Source organism: Mercenaria mercenaria, unplaced genomic scaffold, assembly GCF_021730395.1.
Source record: "Mercenaria mercenaria strain notata unplaced genomic scaffold, MADL_Memer_1 contig_3907, whole genome shotgun sequence".
Taxonomy (NCBI): Eukaryota; Metazoa; Mollusca; class Bivalvia; order Venerida; family Veneridae; genus Mercenaria; species Mercenaria mercenaria.
Genome location: NW_026462093.1, coordinates 51,579 through 73,451, shown reverse-complemented (window position 1 = coordinate 73,451; position 21,873 = coordinate 51,579). Strand labels below are relative to the sequence as shown.

Here is a 21,873-nt window from a genome sequence, read left to right as displayed (position 1 = left end):
GAAAAGTTGATGTTTCTTTATAAATGGTTAGAAATTCATAAGTATATTCTCTAATATGAGTGGAGTACGTCGACCCCAACGTTTCACATTTCATTCGAAATATAATACATAAAGTAGGACGTAACAACGTACTAAAGCAAAATATTAATTATTTTATGCAATTTGCAAGATTTGTTAAATGTCACATTCATTTTTATTTTCAGCATCCAAAATGCCAATATAAGGCTAAATTGCATTTATTAAACGCCAACGTTTTAAAGTAGTCATTAAATTTTACAGAAATTTTGCTTAGACGGATATCCACCCTTGCAACTTGCCTGAAGGGTAGAATGATTTCGTGATTAAGCTCAACCATTGCCTAAAGTCTGGGTTGCGACGCATTAGCCAACCGACCATCAGGTTTAATACACCATTAACCAGTTCAAATTTCCCACTAACCGTTTCAAGGTGGTTCCTCTCTGTGTTGCTCTTTATGTTAATTTCGTCCTCGATTATATATGTTTTATTTTGTATATCATGCCTGTGTATGTATGCGTGCGTGCGTGTGTCCGCACACCTACACATTACGCTGTAGTAGGACTTCGAAGGTAGCGTTTTTGGAGCTTAATTGGCTTTTCCTCTAGAATACTTGTTCTTGTCTTTATAAGCGAATTTCTGTTTATTTTCATGGAAAGACGTGTCAAAAAGAAATGAACTCGTTTCAACATATGCCTAATAGATGTGTCGAGTGTTGCTCACAGAACTACTGCAACAATAAAGGATGTGGTGATACCGGTAATCAAACACTCTTTGAATTTAGTTTCTTACGAGTCTGGTAAGGTGAAACAACAGTGCAACCGAAGAAATAGTTACATCGACTGTTCAACACTTTGTTAAAGATTTCATGGTTTCTTGAAATTGATTTTCTTACATGGTGTTACAAAAATACGATAAAAGTAATTGTAGTAAAACAGTTTTATACTAGTAGTTCACACGAAAGATTGTCAAGATGGATTTAAAGATCTGACTTTCATTTCAGTGTTTTTCAGTGAGTAAAACCTGCACGTATTTTTCACGGTATGACATAAATTATTTCGAAATTGTAGGTCTGTCACCACGTGAGCAGCGCGGACCAATGTGCTACGACTGTCCACACGAATGGACCCCAAATGACTGTAACAAACTCACATTATGTGAAAAAGATGAGGCAAGTTACTGAAATGTTAAGATCAGTTAGAATACATTGTTTAATTTATAAAAACTACTAAGTATTACTCTAGTAGAATAATAGCCTGTTGTACACGTTCTAGATAGTAAACACTGCTTATTTTCATACAAGTGTGTCCACAAAAAATGCTGTTTTGAAGATCATATAAACTATATCAACAATTTGAAAACACTAAATGCAATGGATTGTTTTAACAAGAAAAATGCACCTTTTTGACAAAGTTTGTATGCAGTAAAGTACCACCACAGTTGACATTTTTCTGCAGGAACATTATGCTTGAAATCACGGTTGTCTTACATTTTCTTTGCAGTCTAAATTTATTGTTTAATATCAGAGATGAATATCATTAATCATTACATAAACTGAATAACGAAAAAATAGCAGAAACGGTACAATGTCGTGTTGTAGTGACCGTAAACATAAATTACACAGGAAGTATATTTTGAACGTTCGCTAATATGTGACGGTCAAGTACATTTTCTGGCTAAGTTACATGTCACGCAGGTATTCTCACGTTGCTGCTTTTTATACATTTAATGATTTTTTAATGAGTGGTGCACTGAATGCAATAGCTGCTGATGCCTAGATTATAGTAGATACTTAGATACCTGAGCAGAACATATAATTCATTGTTGCATCTGTTTCTACTTTAATACATATGATAAGACAGGGCAATGTTGACAAAGTAATTGACCGTGACTTTGCCTCAGCTGATCGAACCATATGGCTAGCATCAGGTTAAGAACTGAGCTACACAAATCTCAGTCTTCTATGCAAGACATAGAGCATAAATCTGCTCATTAATTTCTCGGCAGAAATTGGAAAATCCAAGAACTCTCTATCTCGATTACGTGAAAAACTTTAAGAAAGTTCTATTTTATATACAAGATTTACAATACGTAGCAATCATTGATATTTTGCAGTCTTGTAGCATAGAAGAATTCAGATGGGGCGAGCATTCGCATTTCAAAATGGGCTGTGCATATGGACAGGTAAATAACATATCATTCTTCACTTACTTGCACGTTTTTGTTTACGTGTAGACACTTTCGGTTACGTATATTATGGTAATTTCCTGGAGACTTTCAATGGCTTCAACTTTTAGGAGGATATTTAAAAATACAGAAGATTTCAAATTTCATAAGCTAAATCTGTTTGTTATATGTACAAAATGTAAGGCATCCATACGGGTCGTCGGCTTACAGCGGGGCACTGGCGCCAGACCAGAAAGATAATGCCTCTGTACATGTTATACCCTACCCCTAGGTATTCTATAAGAACAATGGTCATGAAGGGGAAAATATACTGACCCGTTTCTATCGCGCATTTCATACCTAAAGCACGCAGTTCGGTAAATGTGTACTATGGATATCAAACAAGTGCTAATTTATCTTCCATTGTGTACCGGTCACATTTCTTCAATACTTCTTATCTTACAAAAACAACGCGTAGTTTATAGTTTTTTCAACGTTACACAAAAAACTTGTTTGACCTTCCCTGGTGAAGTTCCGTTCTAGATTACAAAACCACTCTGATTGGCTGTTGTGAAAATGTATGCCAGTCGTCATTTTACTACACGTGTTCGCTAATATGTGAAAATGCAGCATAAATGTGCAAAATGAATAAAATAAACAGAACAGATGTAGACCAATGTATGATTTCAAATTAAAAATCATATACAAGATGAATTTCATTCATTATTTCGAGTTTTAGTGTAAAATTGTGAACTTTTTAAATTCTTTTTTTGTTTGTTTACGTTTCGCCTAACATGTGCACACTGCCGTGACCTCTAGACCGGATGTTCATTAGGGAAGTTCACGCAAGTTTTTTCTGTAACGTTGACGAAAGCATAAAATATTTTGATAATTTCAGCAATATGGAATATTGAGACAATGTGACTGGTGCACGTTGGAAGTTTAATTATTGCTTGTTCAATATACTAGGTACTCATTCACCGAACTGCGGGTTTAAATTGAGAAATGTACGATTGAAACGGGTTAGTATATTTTCCCGTTCATGACTATGGTTCTTATAGAATACCTAGGGGTAGGGTATAACATGTACAGAGGCATTTTCTTTCTGGTCTGGCGCCAGTGCAGCAGGGAATCGAAATCTTACAAGGGAACCACCGAGTATATCATGCCTTTCAGTTAGAGGTTAATTTAATATTTTCACTCAAGATATGTTAACATTAAATATTTATCAGTGACAAAATAAATGTTTTGTTTGAGAAATACTAGTATATACCTTGAGATTATACATAGTCAAAACTTACATTTAAGAGGATCGGACCATCGTGATTTGGTTTCACAGAAATGCAGGCCTTCCAGCATGGACTTGCAAAAATGTAGGAGAAAAGTAGGAAGTCCCTACACAAAAAAGTAGGAAAAGGCAGGAGGTTTGCGGACAAAAAAGTAGGAAAAGTAGGAGGTTATTCACATAAAATTTGCAATGCTTACCTTAATAGTTGTTAATACTACATCCACACAAGGCCTGGATTCAGGCATTTTTACTGGGTGGGTACCAGTCTAGAACAAAGACATCACCGCCAAAGCGCACAGCGAGCACTGAGAGCGGGTAGGTATTGCAAGGGTACCTTTACCTATGTAAGGAGAGTCAGGGGGAGGTCTTCCCCTAGATTTTTTATAAAATACAGGCATAAAATGGTGGCCTTTGGTGTATTTTAGGTCATGGTGGGGTTACTTTCCTCTTGACGGTGAGCGGGATCAGGGGACTCTCCCCTTGAAAAGAATTTGAAATACATTTATGAAATTGTGGCCTCTCGAGCGTTTCTGTGCCTAAATTTTGAGAAAAAATTATTCCTTTGCCAAAATGATAGGATGCATCTCTGATGAGTCCTTCTCAGCCAACTGGCGGAGCATGAGCCCCCTCAGCCCAGCCCTGGACCCAGGTCTGTACACTGGCAACAGAATGATGACCCAAAATGTCTTGACTGGCAGTTTCTGTGTTTGAATCAGTGTGCCCATATGGTTTCGTAGGATTATAGGTACCTTGATATGAGGCAGTTTATTGCAGGAGGCACGAAATGGCTCCAGAAACTGCCAACAACACATCAAGAGTCCATCATCTGCAGATATAACTACTGAAGAGGCTGTTTAATTTTTTTCCTGTTTATGTCAAGCAAAAAAGTAGATGAAGTAAGAGATTTTCTTCAAAAAGTAGGAAAAAGTAGGAGGCATACAAGAGCTGTCACAGGAGACAGCGTACTCGACTATTTCGATGCTGGATAGTGTAACTGGGCACATCTGAGGAAACTGGAGCTGTCACTGGAGTGTTTAATGACTCCAATGGTGGATGAAGATACATTTTGTATTGCAGAATCGCCTGAGTCTGCGTCAAAAATGTTAAGTAATAAGAGAGGTAAAGATAAAGTGTATCAAAATACTATATATGTATACTCTAAGCAAAAGGGGCATAATTCATTAAAAAATGGTGAGTTATGCATGTTATGTCATATGATGTGGATGATGATGTGGAACAACTACTTCAAGTTTGAATCGAATGCATTTCATAATAACTGAGATATAGGGAGAATGCATCAAAATTAACCTAAAATTCTAAGTAAAAGGGGGAATGATTCATGAAAAAATTGTGCCAGAGTTATGCACCTTGTGTCATATGATTTGAGTGATGATGTTGAACAACTATTTCAAGTTTGAATCAAATCCATTCAGTAATAACAGAGATAGAGTGAAAGTGCATCAACACTTTAACCTGAAAATCTAAGTGAAAAGGGGGGATAAATCATGTAATATTGGTGCCAGAGTTATGGCCCTTATGTCAGATGATGTGGGTGATGATGAGGAATAACTGTTTTATAAGTTTGAATCATTCCATCAAGTAATTACAGAGATAATTAGAAAAAAGAGAAAGTGTAAAAAAAACTTTAACCAAAGTGGGGACATGGAAAGACGCCGACGCCGGTCGATTAGGATACCTCTCCTTATACTTCGTATAGTCGAGCTAAAAAGTAGGAAAAAGTAGGAACGCCGGAAGGCCTGGAAATGAGAAAGTATATGTAATGTTTTTCTAAAAAATATTAATTTTAACATTACTTGATATTTACAAACTCTTGTAGTGCACACCTTCGTCTCGCTCCGTGCATGTGGTAACACGTTCTTTGCCAGTTTGTCGTGCATGCTGCACGGATGATTACTGCAACCTGAACTGCACAAGAAGCGATGTGGGATCTATCATTATTGGTAAGGATACGATATGGTATTTTTCTGTAGCAAGTATAATATAATGTTTCCATTATTTCTTTTTGTCATTGAATACATTTATACCATGCCATATGAAGAAATCTTTAAAAACTAAAAATGTACTGAAGCAGAAATGAAAAATTATCGCAAAACAGTTAACACTGATCTTTATTTTTCAGGATAGACAAAGAATAAATTTCAACAATTTATGGCACAAATGGTGGAGGACAGTAACTAAACAGCATTTTGTGAATCAGATAAATTCTGTTACGAGTTGTAAATAAAGAAACGGACATATATCTTATCATTTGATAATTTGAAGATTTCTTTTTCTGAGACATCCTTATATGGAATTTTTTTCCAACAGAATTGTTAGAGTTATGTTACTTGCCCTGTAAGGTCATCTCATGATATGAAAACCTTGGGCTTAGTTTGAAAGCGTTTGGCCTGATAGTGTTACAGAAACCTGCTTACATGCAAAACTTACGTGATACAGATGCTGACACAGATAAAATGTTGACAACAAAATATCTATGTTTGAAAAACAAAAAGCTAAAAAAACTAAAACTGAAAGGATAGAAGAACAAAATCTAGCATTTAAATTCAAATTTATTGAATATATATGTCCATACATAACAATATTGCACAAGTGTTTTATGAAAATCGTCTGACATGACTTCTGACTAAAATAAACTTAACTTATTTATGTAAGCACTAGTTTTGTTTGTTTGTTTTGTTGTGTTTTAATAAAATCTATACGAAGATCCTTTTGCAGCACAGAATGCAACCAAGCAAAATAATAGCAGACTCAGTTTGAATGAGTCTGTTCATGAGTGGTAATGGAAAGTGCAACAACCCTCACACCACCGGTTTAAGCAGAACTCTATTTTATAGATATTGGATGCACTTCATGATCCCAAATGCCCAGAAATATAACCTCACTGAATCCAATTAAGAGGGTTATTAAATTAAGTCGAAAAAATATGCTAGTAATCTAAGTCAAATCGGGATTTCCTAGTTTTTGATTATGGAGGAAGACACCTAGTGCTACTCTAACAATTATTTCAGGCACAGGCAGGCATCAGAGTGTAACAATAAGCCTTTTGTAAGCCAAAGTGGATGGCTTCCTCATATGAAAGAATTCTTGTGTATATGTGAGGAATAATGGGCTTCACTTATCTGCACTTATGTTCCTATTCAAAACATTGTTTCAAAATATGTCAGTTTATTCACTTTATAACACCTTTTATTGCTTTGTGAAATAAACTCTTCACATTCAAAGAATACAACTGAATATCTTTCGTGTTGCTATTGCCAGAAGAACAGAATTCACAGAATTTCATTCGTGACAGGAAGCTTAATGTTTCTTACATCCACTGTCAAAACCAAATTTAGTACATCACTAACGTTCCAAAATCAACAAGAAACAATGTCCATTATTATCATAACGTTTTCATAGATTCGTGATATCTCTTTATTAATATGACAACAGTGAAATTTTAAAGAACTAGTGTCTCCTCGCATTTTAATGATTCAATACTTTTTGACTGTGCTAGCAGTTTTTGTGATAACAAAACCGACTTTTAAATTACGAAGCAGATGTTTCACACATGTGATCTTTATTCATTTGTGTGTCGAATAGCATTTTGCTTTTTTTCGGAAACAGCCGTAAATATGTCATTATCTACGGAAACGAAAACCCAACAACCTCGATTGTATATCCTGATGAGCAACACCAGCACCGTAAGTCGCGCAACTCATTTTAAGGTAGCAGGGTACACTTATATTCGAAAATTTTGGGCACGGCCAGGCTTACATGTAGCGAGTCGCAATGCACTTCCCTAATGGCTAGAATCAGGGTGGCCATTTTATAAATTGCGTGCATGTTTTGTGCTTTTAATTAATGGCAAGATAGGACTCTCATACAAGAATACAGAAAGTTATCAAAACGAAAGTTTTACACCATCCATTAAAAAAAGCATGCCAAAATCATCAATTTTGCACTTTTTGAACAGCCTGCAATGATCCCGCGGCAGGAACAATGCCCAATTTTATAGCATTTCTCAATTTAATAGTCCCTACTGAACTACAGGATATAAACGGAATGGGGACCCATCCAGCTCGTTTTGTCACAAAATAGCGAAAATGTTCCTGAGTATCAATCAACAAGCACGGAACCCTTCCGTGATTTGAATTTTCCGCGCCAAGGTGACTCATCGATTCATACAAGGCTAGCAGAAGTTAGTTTAACAACTGACATCAGAATTTTACATGTATCGGCTGTTCAAATTTTTAAACAATTAACAATCATTATCTCTCACCTTAATTTATAGACATCCAAAATCACGAAGTTCTAATTATTAACTAGAATGTGTCTGTAGGACACAGGGTGTGCACCCCCCCCCCCCCCCCCCCCACTGGTACATTAGTCACAAATAAGGGGCAATAATTCAAATGTTTGCAGTCTTAATGGGGTATAGCCTCAACAAACATTTTATGAAAAGGGTTCATTATTCTAGGCCCTATACTTTTTGAGCTATGAGCGTCACAAAAAAAAAAATCCACTATTCTGGCTATTTCAAGGGCCATAACTCTGTAATAAGAGTAAGATTCTCAAGAAGAATGCCAAGAGTGCAAGGCCACATCATAATAAAGACTCTTGCAAGGTTTCCTGAATTTACATCTAATACTTTTTGAGCTAGGCACATAATTAGGTGAAAAAGTGCATTTTTTTTACTATTTCAGGGGCCATAACTTTAAAAATAGGGGTGGAACCAGCCAAAACATTAGAGGTGTGCAAGTTTATATCACGATAAAGACTTATGCAAGTTTTCAACCATTTATATTAAATACTTTTTGAACTAGGCGCGTCACAAGGTGAAAATGTGCATTTTTGACTATTTAAGGGGCCATAACTCTAAAAATAGGGGGCATAGCCAGACGAAAAATAGGAGGTACGCAAGTTCATATCTTGATATAGACTCATGCAAGGTTTCATCAATTTATATGAAATTCTTTTTTACCTAGGGGTGTCACAAGGTGAAAATGTGCATTTTTGACTATTTCAGGGGCCATAACTCAAAAAATAGGGGACAGACCCAAAGAAAAATAGGAGGTGCGCAAGTTCTTATCATGATTAATACACATGCAAAGTTTCATGAATCTATATCAAATACTTTTTGAGCTAGGCGCATCACAAGGTGAAAATGTGCATTTTTGATTATTTCAGGGGCCATAACTCAAAAAATAGGGGGCAGAGCCAAATGAAAAATAGGTGTGCAAGTTCATATCATGATAAAGAATCATGCAAGGTTTCATCAATTTATATGAAATACTTTTTGAGCTAGGCGTGTCACAAGGTGAAAATGTGCATTTTTGACTATTTCAGGGGCCATAACTCTGAAAATATGGGGCAGACCCAAATGAAAAATAGGAGGTGCGCAAGTTCATATCATGATTAATACACATGCAAGGTTTCGTGAATCTATATCAAATAGTTTTTGAGCTAGGCGTGTCACAAGGTGAAAATATGCATTTTTGACTATTTCAGGGGCCATTACTCTAAAAATAGTGGGCGGAGCCAGATGAAAAATAGGAGGTGCGCAAGTTCATATCATGATAAAGACTCATGCAAGGTTTCATTAATTTATATGAAATACTTTTTGAGCTAGGCGTGTCAAAAGGTGAAAATGTGCATTTTTGACTATTTCAGGGGCCATAACTCTGAAAATAGGGGGCGGACCCAAACGAAAAATAGGAGGTGCGCAAGTTCATATCATGATTAATATACATGCAAGGTTTCATGAATCTATATCAAATAGTTTTTGAGCTAGGCGCGTCACAAAGTGATAATGTGCATTTTTGACTATTTCAGGGGCCATAACTCTAAAAATAGGTGGCGGAGCCAGACAAAAAATAGGAGGTGCGCAAGTTCATATCATGATAAAGACTCATGCAAGGTTTCATGAATTTATATCAAATACTTTTTGAGCTAGGCGTGTCACGAACTTCGGACGGACGGACGGACGGACAGACGGACGGACGCACGGATAAGACCAAATCTATATGCCCCCACCACTCATGGGGGGGCACAAAAATATTGACAGGAGCCTAAATTCGAAGTGTACCCTGCTACCTTAAGTGTATTCCCAACGATAATTGGATCAAGCGTTTATCACCCATGCTATTGCATGCCTACCGATTACGTGATTCCTACGTACAAGATAAAACAACAATTCACACGTTTCTTTCTTTATTTGCCAACGTTTTTAGTTTTATTCCTCCCATATGAAAAATAAATCACTGGCATCGGTAAAATACGGTCCAAATGTTTTTGATTGTTCTAGTGTATGAATGATGTCTTGTTTTCAGTTTAAATTGCTTTCACTGTACGTAGTATCTACTTTGGTTTCTCACTATACAGAAGATATGTATCTATAACACTAGAGAGGGAAGAGAGAGAGAGAAGGAGAGAGAGAGAGAGAGAGAGAGAGAGAGAGGGAGAAGTAGCTGTAATTGGGAACGTTCGGAAATGGGGTCAATGTGAAGTAAGTAGTAACATAAATAATATGAAAACAAGAAATATCTTTAAAAATGATGGTCGGCGAATTGTAATAAGGAAAGAAGTTTATGAATTTTTCATCTAACATTCATCTTTCATCTAACATTTTTCAAATTGCAAAACTAAACACCGCACTTTAACAATTTAAATGGTTCTCTTTTAATTTTTCGCAAAGGTTTCGTAGGGTTGCAATTTTGTTTCGTTTATCCTTGGACGAATAATTACAGCAGTAGTTTGATGAAGATTTATGAAGCGGTTCATGAGAAGAGGTCATTAAACGTGTTTATATTTTTAGCTAAATTGGTCCCTATCCCCATTTGTAACAAAATAGCAGGAGACCTTACGATATTGTTACACATCGAGTTTGATAAAAATCCATTACATTTTAATGGTTAATGCAAAGAAAGGCATATCAACTTTTAGCTATAGTGGTCCCTAATAGGGCCCAAGTTCCTATATAAATAAATTTGGAAGAGGACCTTATAATGATGCTCCAGACCAAGTATGACAAAGATCCACCAAGCTGTTCATGAGACGCTGTATAAAGGCATTTCTAGTTTTAGCTCTAGCAGCCCCTAAAAGGGGTTAAATGTCCCAGCTGAACAAAGTTGGCTGCGGGCCTAATAAAGATTCAGTCATTATATAGCATATATATAATAAAACAGATTTCAACTGAGTTCAATATTTGCATACCATACTAAAGAAAAATATTTATATATAATAAATCAGTTAAATAATTTATAACAAATATATCAAAGCAAACAACTACTCATTTTAATATGCAATCTGAATAAGTCACAAAAGCAAGAAACCTTTTCATATACAGACGACAATTGTAACAAGGAAAATATTTTAAAAAGCACTTCTCTACATAAAAGACTCTTATCACACCCTTATTCATGTGATACGCAGACCGTATTCAGCTCTTTCTTTAATTTGATATATGTTGGTATTTGAACAGGTTTTATCATATTTATTAAACTTACTTATCATTTTGAGATATATCAATATACTTGCTAAAGATACTGAGCCAAAGTTAGCTTTAAAACTGTGAACAGCGTCGTTTAGGATAAACGCTTTGTCTACATTTCGCTCAGCGTAGCACAATCAACAGAGTGAAAGAAATTGACACTCTCGTCCAATCAGGCAGAGTGTTGCATAAGTCTTCCACTTTGATAAATTATCTATAATGCGTTATCAAGTAGTTTGATTTGCAAACTGAAGTCACGTGGCATAGGTAACGAAAACGAATTTAGACGGCGTCGCCGAAAAAATCTGGTCGTGATGTTTTCAACACGTTCTGGTGATATATTTAGATCGGCTTATCTGAAGCCCCCATCAAATCACAGATCATGCCAAACCATTGCTTCAGCTTGGCCTTTATAACAATCTGTATTCTTGCTGCAGAAAGTTTCACGCCCATTTATTGATATTATAACTATAGACATTATCCATTATTTATATATACACCTACCCCTTTTCAATTCCAGTTTCTTTTCGCTGGACATTGAATCAATGGAACACGTATTTACGGTGTTCTACGGTGTTCCGTTTGGACAATCGTGACATTTTATTTAATACTAAACCGCGATGCACGATGGTACGATGACGAAAACGCGATGGCACGATCATGAAACAACGATAGTACGATGGTGAAAACAATATGGCACGATGATGAAATCACGATGGTGCGATGGTACGATGGTGAAATGTCAATGTAATATCGCGTTTTCATCATCGTACCATCGCGTTTTCACCATAGCAGCATCGTGCCATCGCGTTTTCATCATCGTACCATCGTGCAATCGCGTTTTCCCCCATCGTACCATTGCGTTTTCACCATTGTGCCATCGCGTTATCATCATCGTACCATCGTGGTTTCATTATCGTACCATCACGTTTTCACCATCGTACCATCGCGTTTTCACCATCGTGCCATCGCGTTATCATCATCGTACTATCGTGGTTTAACCATCGTGCCATCGCATTTTCACCATCTCACCATCGCGTTTTCACCATCGTACCATCGCCTTCCGGTTAGAAATGCGTAGTTCCGTACACTTGTTGTTTTTTTTGTCAACAAAAAATGAATGTATCTCAATGTATTTTGTGGGACGAAATTAACCATTTAGATTCTGCTGTTTTACAAAATGTTCAGTGCTCAGTTCATTAAAACTGTAAAATCTTCAAGGCCAGGTCCTTTGTATTTTATGTATGCAAGGAAGTAAATAAAAAGCTGGTCACATAGTATTATTCAAACTCAGCTTATTATTGTTAGGATGTAGAAGGTACATAGTGCAATGTGAAAATGAGATTGTATCAAGCATGTATTTTACTGACACATATACTGTACCACTGAGCATGACATAACCGGAAGGCGATGATACGAAGGTGAAAATGCGATGGTACGATGGTGATAATGCGATGGTACGATGGTGATAATGCGATGGTACGATGGTGATAACGCGACGGTACGATGATTAAAACGCGATGACACGATGGTGAAAACGCGATGGTACGATGATGAAAACGCGATGGTACGATGATACAATGGCGAAAACGCGATAGTACGATGATGAAAACGCGATATTACATCGACATTTCACCATCGTACCATCGCACCATCGCGATTTCATCATCGTGCCATCGCGTTTTCACCATCGTACCATTGTTGTTTCATCATCGTGCCATCGCGCCATTGCGTTTTCGTCATCGTTCCATCGTGCATCGCGGTTTAGTTTTAGATAAAAAGTCACGATTGTCCAAACGGAACACCGTACGTATTTGATACAGCGAGAATTGCTTACTTCTTTTCAGATCATAAATGGTATATTTTATAATGCTGTTGGTGTGTGACGTTTTCATACAAAAGTCAGCGCGAACTTCAGGAGTAGTGCCGGTGTAATGAAGTATTTCGACCCCCATAGAATAACGACCCCCCGGTCATTATTCTATAGAAAATGTGACTCCTTTCCTGTAAAATATTGACTCCCCTTATAAAAAACTGACTCCCTTTGAAAACTATATAGAATAACGCCCCCCCCCCCCCCCACCCCCGGTCATTATTCTATAGAAAAACTGACCTCTCCAAGTAAAATACTGACTCCCTAAAGATGACTCCCTTCGAATCTCATAGAATAACGACCCCGGTTATCATTCTATAGAAAAAGTGATTCCTTCCATGTAAAATACTCACTGCCGAAATTACTACATTCGAACTCTCATACAATATCGATTCCCGGACATTATTCTATTTAAAAAAGTTACTCTTTCCGTGTAAAACACCGGCTCCTAAAAAGACTTTCGACGATAATATCTATTGAAAAGTGATCCCCACCAAACCTAACGGACAATTGTACTAGATCTACAACTTTAATACCCTCCATTGCCAATAGTTAACATTTTGATTGTACTACTACAACTGGTGCCGCTACTTCTATTGCTATTACTACATGTACTTCTTCTTCTTCTTCTTCTACTACTACTACTACTACTTCTACTACTACTACTACAACTGCTACTGATACTACTATACCTGCTTCCACTAATACGTCTTGTACATCTACCTCTTCTTCTCCTGCTGCTGTTGTTGCTGTGCTGCTGCTGCTGCTGCTGCTACTGCAACTGCCACTACCACTGCCGCCACTACTACTACTACTACTACTACTACTACTTTCTATTGTTGCCGCTACCGTACTTTACTGCCACTGCTAAGTATTGCAACTTCTATTAATACTAAGTTCTATGCTAGCAGTTTCTTGTGCAGTTTTCTTCTGAAGAATTACTTCATACCGAAGTTTGCAGGGATTATTGACACTGGTGTGTTTTGTGAACGTATTGTGAATTGTTATTTTCCTGAAAAAATGTATACACCAAGATACAGCGTCTAGAAATAGAATCCCTTTTCCCGTTGCGGAATGCTCTGATTTCTGTGGCAAGTGATGGTATCTGGGGTATCTGGGGCTAATGGTCAAACGGAAGGACGGACGGACGGACGGACAAGGGCAAATCTATATGCCCCCCCCCCCCCTCCCCCGAGTGGGGGCATAAAATCACTAAATTTGACCAAATGACCGGGGGTCGTTTTTTTATGGGAGTCAATATTCTTCGTGAGGTTCAGTTTACTTCACGTGGGGGAGTCATAGTACTATGATCTGGATGTCATAATACTATGACCGGGGGTCACTTTTTCAATAGAATAATGACCCCCCGGTCATTATTCTATGGGGGTCGAAATACTTCATTACACCGTTGTAACGTTGTAAACTGACCCCCATAGAATAATGACCCCCCGGTCATTATTTTATATAGAATAATGACCCCCCGGTCATTATTTTATATAGAATAGTGACTCCCTGGTCATAATATTAGACTCCCCCACACGTAGAAAAGTGACCCTCACACAGAATTGTGACCCCTATAAAATAACGACCCCCTAACCCAAACCCTAACCCTTACCCATCTAAGGTACACTTACAACATAATTATCCCCCATCGACAGGCATCAGAGGAGAATATGGTAACGGCACCCGTCCGTGCGTGCGTCCGTGCATGCGCCCGTGCAACGTTTTTGTGACCGCAACTCCTCATTCATTATTGGACGGAATTGATTCAAACTTTCTTGGATTACTACTACAGATGCTTAGTTGTGCAGGAAGAAATAAAATTTAGGATTTGCTCCACCTGTTCGGGAGTTATGGCCCCTTTGTTACTTTTTTTCTTATATATATATATCATTATTCATTCATTATAGGATTGAATCGATTCAAACTTTCAGGAATTACTACTATTAATGTTTAGTTGTGGAGGTAGAAACAAATCATAAATTTGCTCAACCCGTTCTGCAGTCAGGGATGTGCCTAATTATAATTGTAATTTAATTAATTATAATTAATTACAAATTTTGATCTAATTGAAAATAATGAATAATTAAGCACAAACTAAATTAAATTAATTGAAATTAATTAATTACTGACTTAGATTTGGGTTGTAATTGTCAATTAAATCTAATTACATTCAATTACTTTGGCTTTTTTACTGATCAATGGGCGTGTGAAATTTTCCATGACAGTAAATAGCTGACAGGTATTGTTGTATCAACAATCAGGTGTTACATGTGTTAATCCCTATTCAGTTCTGTTAAGTGTGATCACTGGGTGAACATTTTAGTCACTAAACCTAATAATTAGGAATGTACAGAAAAACTGATATTGAAACTTGTCATTCTGTCGTGGTATTACACATAGTGCACATCATGAATTCATCAGCTCTCAAACATTTTATCCTTCCAAAGGAGAGATAAAATAATTAATTATAATTAATTACTTTTGGCAAAATAATTTTTATTAATTAATTACTTTTTGAAAATGGCTTGTAATTTAATTTAATTTAATTAGCAATTTTCTCAATGTAATTGGAATTAATTAATTATTTTTGAAAATAATTAGGCACATCCCTGTCTGGAGTTATGGCCCTTTTCTCAAATGGCATCGGCGGGAGAATTGGCTGTCTGCCCTTGATTTTTTCTTAGAAGTGGTCCTGGCTTCCCTGGTTTCTTTAAAAACACATTACAACTTTATATATAAATCGTGACGGGTATCGTAACAGAAACTTAGTTAACATATTGTGTAATGGCTTTAACTGTTATAAAGGGGTATAATAATTGCGCTATACGTGTTACTTAAAAGCTCTTGAAAATTGACAAAAATCACCCAAACCTCCAGGGGAATGACTACTGAAATTTGAACAACATCTTATTGTCATTGGCGTCACAGGTCATAAAACGTGGGACTTCCCAACAACCGATTTGCATATTTTATGCCTTGTATTGATATAATTGTTGACTTTTTCTACTTAAAAACGCCTGAAAAATAACAAAAATACCCAAAATCCAAAGAAGGATGAAGATGTCTCTTCAACAATATGCTGAAATTTGAGTAAGTTATAATGACGAGGAACGTCATAGCTAATAAAACCACTGGGCTACCTCATACCAGTTTCGCCTAATTTTGGAGATATATATGAGTGATATATTGGTGACATAATAAAGGTTGAGGGTATTTGACATCACTTTCGGGGGTAGCATAAAACATTATGCTTTTCCACGTATAAATTGCCTTTTTACAATCTTGCGCTCCAGAAAATGAACTATTTTACCGTCAACAGCATTTTTTCGTCATGAGTCCGCGAGCCCATGCTATTACGAAATAAGTGTAACGTGTAGAATGCAATAACAAAATGATGGTTCCTCTAAAATTTCGGACAAACTCACCATTATTATAAGTTCCAGAAGGCTTACACTACATTGTACAGAAGGTAAATTAATAATCATTTACATGTATCTGTAACGTAATTATACATTAAACCTTGCATAAAATACGATGTCACAAAGTTACTAGTCTGTAAAAGGTACTACCTTAAGGCCTCACCAAATTAAAAAGTTGTTCATCGGATTTGCCGCTCGTATATTTTCAGAAACACAAAAAAAAATATTTTTTTTTTGTTTTTGGCTTGCGCTCGCCCCATTGAAAAAAATCAATCCAAAATATTTTGGTGCGCTACTTTTTACGGACGTAAAAGTGTATAAATGCTTACAATTCCAAGTCCCAGATTGTTGTCAAATGGATTTTAATCAAAATAAATACATACTACGCACACATCGTCTATAATAAATCATAACACTTATTTAGTTGCATTAAAGTTATTTCCCCTTTATGCAGTTACGCCATTTTCTTCAAATTTTTACCAAATTACATGCTACAAAAACCGATTTATTTCATTGAAAACTGGATGAAGAAAAACATACTAATTTATTTGATAACATCAATCTACATTATTTTGGTAAGGGTAAATACTTATTGATGCATGTCACTTATCTGTTTTCTGTTTTTTCTTGTCCAAATGATCAGCATTTGCATACGAAGTTGGTGGGGTAAGGAATTTACATTACGAGTTGTTTTCAGAACAGTTTCGATTTTCAAATTTTCCAATCATTTAGTAGACTAATGTTAATGCACGTTAATCTCCATTTCAGACTTTAATTGAGACTTTGTTTCAACAAATTTTATATGTTATGAAAGTTTAAAGTTAGAAAAAGAGCTGTACATAAGACATCATGCTCGACTTCTCTGAATCAGAGCTTTGCCAGTAAATAATAATAGTAAGAAGCTATTAAAGTACAGAGCTATTGGTCATTATATAAAATTTGTTCATATCCATATTATTCATATTCAGTTTAACGCCCTCTTTTAGATAGCCAGAATTGGCTAGTTTTCAGGCGGCGAGGATGCCTGGGATTCAATCCAGTAACGCTTGGTTGCTTACCAAGAACTCCTCTAGTTGAATGCGAAACATGCGTTTCATAATTTCCAGCTTCCCCGCCCGGGAATCGAACCCGGGCCGCTGGATAAGGAGTCAACGACCTTAACCAATCGGCAACACCAACCAAATACTTAAGCAAAGTCACTGTAAGTGACAAGTGATTTGAATCATTTTCCATAGGCCAAATCTCTCACCAAAGTTTGTATGGTGAGGCTTTTGCTTCATTTCTAAAGGATGATCTCAATTGCTATCAAGAAAACGTGACCAGAATCATTTCAGATGACTAATAAAAGATGATAATACGCTGTTTGTAAACAAAACCAAATTATTCTCCAGCCTAAATATCGGTTCTCTTTATTTCTGTAGTAACATTGAAACGACTTAGGTATATCTTCTATTATTGTAATACTTCTCTTTATGTACAACAATGATAATTAAAATGAAAACCCTTTTAAATTTCATTTTTCAATAGATGTACGTTTATTTCTTAGCGGGGCCTCTAAGATATACTGCTGTTGTGTCAGCTGTAGACGCAGCAGCAGCAACAGAAACAACAACAACAACAAATATAAGCAATAGAAATACGACAGTGACTTGAATTGATAAAGAGTATGTTAGTAATAGGTTAGGTGGGGGTCAATATTTTATGGATAAAATCGGGAGGGGGTGGGGGTCATTATTTTATAAGTGGTGTCAGTATTTTATAGATAGGGGTCATTATTCTACATAAAATAATGACCGGGGGGGGTCATTATTCTATGGGGGGTCAGTTTACAACGTAACACTGGAAATGCTTGTATAGCTGTACCTCTTTCAGCCATACATAATATTTTGACTTGTATGTGCTGTATTTTTGTGGGAAATGAACGGCAGTATTTAAGCACAAACTGCAGCAAACACAAGTGGTTACATAAGTTGTTCACTACTTAATATCTAAATAAACTGGCCTTGAAAAATAACAATATGGCAAATATTTAGCAAGTACAGGGCCGTCACGATGTTCTGATTTGAGACATCTGACCCGTTAATAAACTTGGATGAGGTTTACGGTCATAAATTTACATTCGCTCTATTCCTTTCCATTGAAAGTTTTGACGTTCATTTTCATATGAACAGCAAAAGGAAAGTTGCGAAAGTTACGTCATTGCTGCTTATTGATAACCAACCGCTGTTTTGACGTTGTCCGAATTTAGTCAGGGATAACGTTCCTTAGATGACGTCGAAGTTGTTCCGTCTCATGAACAGAATGGCCGGAAAGCTGTCATATGCCATAAAATATGTGCAATTTATACATGTGTAATATCATCTTGTTTACAGATGGAAAAGAAATGTTCTTTTTCAGAATAGGATCGGTAAATTAATCATGAAAAGCTAGCATGATTCATGGATTTGCCTATCCTATTCTGTCATTCATTTCGCATGAACACCGAGAACAAAATCATTTCATTTCTTAAGTACATGATATGTGTCTTTCATGAAGACTGCTAGAAGATGACGCGTCCGAGCGCCATAACATTGATCAGTAAGAACAAAGAGAATAGTGAGTATCCACAATTTGTATTTTAGTGTCACATTTAAAAGTGCCACTTTATTAGTCCCTATTAAATTTCCGTACTATAACACCTCAACATAATGTTTTTTTTAGCCAAGCCTGAACTGAGATTCTTTCTTACATTCTTATTAAGAAATAAACGTTCGAGCTTTCCTGAGTCGTCCTGGGATATAACACACACACATGCAGGGGTACACGCACGCACACACACACCGTCGTTAGGGTCTTGCTTAATATACAGTCAGTTAGGTAGTTTGATAACTTGTTTCCATGATTTATTTTCAGTCATACTGTGAACGTGATGTGGAGTTTATGATTAGCTTTTATTCCTGTGATATTATTTTAATTGTGATAATGTTACATATTACTGCTAGAGTTTTAATTAGAATGAACTAGCACTGTGTCTTGAGTTATTTACAATATTCATGTTTTAATAACGTGCAATATTTGAGGCCTTTCTCAAGTAATCAATCCAATTTAATCAATTTAATGTTTTTTGACATATTTAAGAGTGAAGTGCTAAACCCAAATATGACATGATAAAAAATAAACCATAGCATGAACCCTCTCACATATTAAGACCTCGCCATCATTTTTTTAGTTAACTGCTGGAATACATGCTGACCCTTGCTAACCCAGTCTATAATTCTGCAGAGATTAGTAAAGATCCTCTCCTTAAAAATACAATAGCAGAAAAAGATTGAATCCTTTCTGAAATTGGAACAAATTTAAAATGTATTTTTCTTCATTGTTTTTTTTTCTAATAGATAACTTCTAAGGCTATGTTAGAGCGTGAAGTATTTTTCTTATATTTCATTTGAAAAATAAAGAACTGGCACAAAATGATGATAAAATTCAAACAATTTTCCAGCAAATTTTCTCAAAATCAACGCTACTTCAATATTCTTAAATTTTAGACAACATTCGACACAAATATTCATTTGTGAGTAATATTCTTATCAAAACATATCGAAAGCGTTTTAGTATATAAAGATGCTTGGTGAAGTAGCAAGTGAACATTTTTTCAATTGGAGTATATTTCGTTCAGTAAATACCTTCTGCTGTTATAGTTTCAATACGAACATAACTTAAACAAGAAATATCTTTAAAAATGATGGTCGGCGAACTGTAATAAGGAAAGAAGTTTATGAATTTTTCATCTAACATTCATCTTTCATCTAACATTTTTCAAATTGCAAAACTAAACACCGCACTTTAACAATTTAAATGGTTCTCTTTTAATTTTTCGCAAAGGTTTCGTAGGGTTGCAATTTTGTTTCGTTTATCCTTAGACGAATAATTACAGCAGTAGCTTGATGAAGATTCATGAAGCGGTTCATGAGAAGAGGTCATTAAACGTGTTTATATTTTTAGCTAAATTGGTCCCTATCCCCATTTGTAACAAAATAGCAGGAGACCTTACGATATTGTTACACATCGAGTTTGATAAAAATCCATTACATTTTAGTGGTTAATGCGAAGAAAGGCATATCTACTTTTAGCTATAGTGGTCCCTAATAGGGCCCAAGTTCCTATATAAATAAATTTGGAAGAGGACCTTATAATGATGCTCCAGACAAAGTATGACAAAGATCCACCAAGCTGTTCATGAGACGCTGTATAAAGGCATTTCTAGTTTTAGCTCTAGCAGCCCTAGACTGGCATCAGTCGTTAGAGTCATTAAATGTAAAGCACTTGGCCATAAAATCCTCTCTGATACCACTTTCTGAAAACCTTTACAATATCTCTAGCCTCTGTCTCTAACGACTGGACAAATGCGATCCTGAGCAGGACAAATTTCATACCTGCTGATAATCACCATCTCATTAGAAACCATTGCAGACATGTTCATGATGTAATGTAACCTTTGGCCGACTGCCCCAAGGGTTCAATAAACAGGTGCTTTGCTTTTATGACTTGGTGAATAAGCCAGAGAGGGATCAATTTTCAGTAATTGTAAAAGATCCCAGTAATTGTATATAAAATACAATTTTAATTTGAAATATATAGAAAATGTATTTCTCAAAATAGTATCAATTTAATTCTATTTATGAGTTGTTTGAATCCTTGATAAGAAAAAAATGAGGGAAGAGTTTTGAAATTGAAAGAAAAGAAACCCTACCATTTTATACAAAAATGTATGAAAAATATATCCACAGAATGTCATACACTTACCTCACCTTTAATATCAAAAAACATTTTTTCAATCTTTACAAGAGGAGATAAAAATGTAAAAACCGTAAATATATATTTCTAGTTTCATTTTTCTTCAACTGATTACTTTTAAAAACTGTAATAAGCTACATTTTTCAAGTTAGTATAGAATAGTTATACTGTCTATTTGTCCAAACGCTCAAAGTATTCGTGGTGTCGGTTTTTAAATAATGATGAAAATGGTACTTCCGGTCTGGTTAACATGCTAAAGTATTAACATACACAAAGCATAACAATTCTTATAATGCTTATTTTTCCTGATGTAAATCGATATGTTTTAAGAGAACAATGTAACTGAATCAATATAATGTATAATTAGTAAATTTTTCAATGTAGAAATATTTGTACCAAGAACCTAACATTCAGCGGTTAAGTTAACACAAAACCTACTGTGAATCTATTGCCTCACAGTAAATATAGGATGCAGATAAAATATTTTTAAGAAGTACTTGGTATAATTATTAATTGTCTGTTAAAAATAGGCACCTTGTCAATTATTGATGTTCATTCCATCCCCCCCCCCCCCCCCCTCGACTGCAAACATTTTATTAATCATATATATATATAAATATTCACAAATATTTTATTTTATTATATGTTTTAAAACTAACCCAAATTTCATTGACCGAAACCGTTCATCTTTCAAAACATAGTTCATGTTTAACGGCTAGTGGGTTTTTTCCCAATAAACATAACTTTCTAACAAGTGTCAGATATAAACATTGAATTCCGGAAAAGGAGTGCCTAAAGGGGCCCCACTTCCGGACAGTCAAACGCCTTTAAAAACTCATCATTT

The 21,873-nt window shown here is 35.8% G+C and overlaps 1 protein-coding gene across 1 annotated transcript in view; it reads left to right on the top strand.

Moving 5' to 3' along the window:
* The first annotated feature begins 655 nt into the window (after nt 1-655).
* The window catches only part of LOC128553509 (uncharacterized), a 54,477-nt gene continuing 33,259 nt past the window's right edge, over nt 656-21,873 (top strand). The window contains exons 1-4 of the mRNA XM_053534690.1: nt 656-774; nt 1,086-1,186; nt 2,131-2,199; nt 5,307-5,446. Of these exons, the coding sequence (XP_053390665.1) occupies nt 690-774; nt 1,086-1,186; nt 2,131-2,199; nt 5,307-5,446 (395 nt within the window). The 5' untranslated portion in view covers nt 656-689. The remainder of the gene's footprint in view (nt 775-1,085; nt 1,187-2,130; nt 2,200-5,306; nt 5,447-21,873) is intronic.